Raw genomic sequence first — 4,601 nt, forward strand, 5'->3', positions numbered from 1 at the left:
ACATTACGATAGATGTAGATGGGCCTTTAGGCTGCGTTCGGCGAGACGCTATTAGCGCTATTGTGTCATTCTATCTTCTTCGTCCACTAAACGTGAAACAAGGATAGCATGACACAAATAGCGCTGATAACGCGCTCCCCAAATCCAGCCTAAAAGATGAATCACCAACCACCATGCTTGGGCTGCGTTCGGAAACATCACCCGAGTGCCCTCAAGTATCATCTTATCCTTGTTTAACACTGAGTGAATAACAAGGATAAAAAGATACACGAGGACACTCGGGTGATGTTTCCGAACGCAGCCTTGGAATCGTGTATACTATGGCTGTGTTCCAAAATTTACTGAAAATGTCGCAAGTGTTGCGGTCCAATCAGAGTCGAGCTAGCTCAACTCTGATTGGACCGCAATGCTTGCGACACGCTTACGATGCTGCGATGCGACTAATCAGACAGAACCAGCTTATTGTAGACCCCACATTATAGTATTGGGTCTGAGCACAAGAATAGGGTCTTATTTGTAAAAATTGAAATGTGTAAAAAATTATAATTAATTACTTTATACGCTTTTTATTAACTTAAAAGTAATTTAAAGTGATATTAATAATAGGATTTTTTATTAAAAACGATTAAAAGTGCTTAAAAAATGAGTGGGGAGTGAACGCAATATGATTGGCCGTGACGTCACGATTCAGCAGAGCCCGGTAAGTTTAAACGTTGTAAATACATACTTCATGTAAATGACACATACATAAGATATATAAACAAAACAAATGTGATATTTAACGGATCATGCGAATTACTAAGGGTGCGTTCCGTTTCTTGCATGATGCGCATAATGCATCTTTTATCCTTGTTATTCACCGAATGTTAAACAAGGATAAATGATGCATTATGCACATCATGCAAGAAACGGAACGCACCCTAAGTAATCAGTTACAACATGGCGAGAAATATTACAGGTTTTGTTAAAGCTCAATCGGATAATTTACCAAAATTAAACGTTTTAATGGTTGCTGACTTTTTTAGTGAAAATGAATTTTTTAACGTGGCAGAGACAAGAGGTGTTAAAGCTAAAAGGTGTTTACACACTTTACATACATTCAATATATATAAAAGTTTAATATAGTTCCACAATCAATATCTGTATTTTACAGGGCTGAAGAGAGTACGTTTGGAATGAACCTGACTTGCATGTAATTTTCAACATCCTCCTCTAACTGCAAACATAAAATCAATTTATTTTGAATTATTTAGGATTAATTTATTATATTTTAGGTATATGACTTACATTGAAATGGTGTTCACAACAAAACAAACTACTAGTCAGCGATATAGTTGAAGCATCAGTTCGGCCTGAGATTTCGAACCATTTTCTTCGAATCTCTCCTTTTGGCACTGACAGGAAAATTGTTGATGGAGAACAGATATTGTTTTGAGTGCATGAAGGCACAAAACACCACTTGTAATTTCTTTTTTTCTCTGCCATTACTCGTTTCTGCAAATTTTCTGCCATTTCACATCGGTTTATGTAAATTTTAAATCAACTGTCAACAACAGCTGTCACCGACCTAACCTAACTTATTTTAATAAAATAGTGAATATTTAGTCATAAAAAAATTATATTTATAGATTTAAATTATCTGCATTGTTCATAAGATCCATTTATCAATATTAGCAATACTCATTTACGGCCAAAAAATTATTAAAAATTATTAAAAAACAGAGGAGCGAAAAGAAAGTGTGATTGGCTTATAGCGTGTGACGTCACGATTCAGCAGGATATGGCGCGAATAAATGAGCGTTCAAAACATACGTGATTTTTAACTTATTAAAAAAAATTATTGATTGATTTTTAGTAACTTTTGTTATTGTAACTTTTGTTTTTACGGGTAGAAGCATTGTTTTAGATAAAAAGAAAATATTCGAGGAAGACCCTATTGTCTTAACAGTCGTAATGGCCATTCTCGTCGTAATTGACCAATCACAGTCGTCAATTTCCAGCTTCTAACTTCTGATTTATGACTAATGCGGGGTCTAGAAGTCGTAGCAATCGTAGGGTCTTAAGTCGTAGAAAATTGACCAATCACAGTCGAATATGAGAAGAATAATCAACTGTGATTGGTCAATTTTTTACGACTTAAGACCCTACTACCGCTACGACTTCTATTATAGACCCCGCATTATTCGTGCTGTTCTTGCTATTGTACGCAGCCTCTAAAATATTCGTGCTTTTATTTTTATGTCAAGTCATAATGCCGATATCTTGCCGTGTAAAAAGTTGTCACAGTTTAAGTGGAAAAAATCCGGAGATAATATTTCATAGGTAAGTTGCAATCAATCTAGTATTTTATTGTAGAGGTTATTGTAATCATAACCAAATCATAACCAATCCTTTACCTTAACTTTTCAATATTTATTTTCAATTTTTATGTAATTTCAATACAGATCAAAGTCCAATTTAATTTGTAATTATACAGTATTTATTAATAATAATGTCTTGCACGATTTACTTTTAAAAGCGGTTTACGGATTGTCTATGTTTCGTGAATATGTAGTTTACTTTATCATTTAGCATTAACAATAGATCGAGATACAGAGACAATCTGTAAACTGCTTAGCATTCTCATAAATTTGTATAAAATAATCTTATATAATTTAACTTTTTTTAAACTTTTATTTTTATCTCATCAATGAAATATATTGTATATCTGGGAGAAATAGTCCTCTTTTTAAGGCTATCATGTTTATTGCCTTCTTTAAATTAATTTTTCAGATTTCCATTTAAAAATCCAAAAATAATTAAATATTGGATTGCGGCAACAGGGCGAAATAATTGGTTTCCAGCCTCGAATGTCCGAATATGCAGTTTGCATTTCACAGACAATGATTATTATGATATAAACAATAAACGAACTTTAAAACCAAACGTTATACCAACATGGCATGTACATCCAAATATATTGGCAGTTTTCCAGGAAAGTACAATGAATAAAATCAATGAATGTAAGTATATTATTAAATTATAAATATCATGATAATAAAGTAAGTGAATAAATATCAAATCAGAATAACACATGTGCACTTATTTTTTTACTAAATATATAAAACATAATAAAATAAAATATACAGTTCATATGGTATTAAATAAAATATACAATATATATGGAATTAAATAAAATAAAAATAGATTTGTTATAGATAATCCAATTAATGATATTGTTCTGGAAGAAAATAAACAATCTGAAAAATATAAAAGTGATGATGAAACGACAATTATATTAACAGGTATGTTCAAATTTTCTTAAAAAACAACTACATGAAATATAAATTAAAATAGCATACATATTTATTTTGCATTTTTTATTAAAAAAGTTAATAAAATATTATATAAAATAGAGTATTATAAACATATTAAATAAAATAAAAATATATTTGTTATAGATAATCCAATTAATGATGTTCTAAAAGGAAGTGAACAATCTGGAATATATAAAAATAGCGATAAAACTACAGCGTTATCAACATGTATGTATATAAATTTTCTTAAGAAAGACAATCAAATGTAAGATAGAATATCATTGTTTGTATTTTATCATGAACGTTAATAATATATACAGTACATACAAGATAAATGTTTATAATAACGGACCCAGTTCCGATGACTTTGACCTTGACATATGTTGTCAAGGTTATAACCCTGAGTGACTTTCAGAAATCGCTCGCTGTTTGTTAATAAGTTATTAACACAAAAGACTTCATTTCATTTTGTAGACATAGGATGGATTGGACTTTATAACTTTTAAACAAACAGCAAGCGAAGGCGAAAACCTTCTGAAAGTTACTCAGGGCCATGACCTTGACAATGTATGTCAAGGTTCATCAGGGCTGGGTCTGTTATTATATAAACATTTACCTATTAATCATTTAATTATATTTATATTACAGGTTCCAATTGTTCAAGATATAATAATCACTCACTTAACTATAATAATCTATTATTGGAAAATGAAAAATTACAAAAAACAATAGAAGATTTGAAAATATTACAGCAAGAACGTTTAAATCAGCAAGCAAACATGTTTCGTACTCTTATACATAATAAGGAAGCAACATGGAAAAAAAAATTGGAAATGGTTGGAAAAAAAAATAAAATCTTAAATTTATCCGTGAAACGAAAAAAAGATTCTATCATCAATTTAAAAACATTATTTAAAGAGTTAAAAGAAAAATATGTTATAAAGTGAGGCTACATTTAATTTAAATAATGAATTTGGTGATTTATTGGTGCCTTTATTACTCAATGAAAAGAGAAATGAAAATAAGTTTTCACATGGTAGACATTACTTTGAAGAGGTAAAACGATTTTCAATTGTACTCTGTATTATTGTTCTCCTATAGCTTATGACTATTGCAGGTTAGCATGTTCTTCATTCCTTGTTCTCATCTCATTAAATCATCGAATGTCCCAATAAATTAAAATACCCTTGAACTTTCACTTTTTAACAATTAAGTCAATGGCACATGATTTCTTTTCAGCTTTCATATAACTCATGAAATGCCCTATACAGCACACAACATTTACAGTAATTTATCACATTGCAT

General features: G+C 30.4%; 1 protein-coding gene across 1 annotated transcript; it reads left to right on the forward strand.

The window, feature by feature from the left end:
* Positions 1-2,174: 2,174 nt before the first annotated feature.
* LOC108728879 (THAP domain-containing protein 5) lies at positions 2,175-4,162 on the forward strand (the record flags this gene model as incomplete). Its single annotated transcript, XM_018457678.1, has 5 exons — positions 2,175-2,322; positions 2,773-3,002; positions 3,198-3,284; positions 3,441-3,524; positions 3,945-4,162. Coding segments are annotated over exons 1-5 (690 nt in total), but the record flags the coding sequence as incomplete, so codon positions are not given.
* Positions 4,163-4,601: the final 439 nt, after the last annotated feature.

The sequence above is a fragment of the Mycetomoellerius zeteki genome, unplaced genomic scaffold, assembly GCF_001594055.1.
Source record: "Mycetomoellerius zeteki isolate Tzet28-1 unplaced genomic scaffold, Tzet1.0 scaffold655, whole genome shotgun sequence".
Lineage (NCBI taxonomy): Eukaryota > Metazoa > Arthropoda > Insecta > Hymenoptera > Formicidae > Mycetomoellerius > Mycetomoellerius zeteki.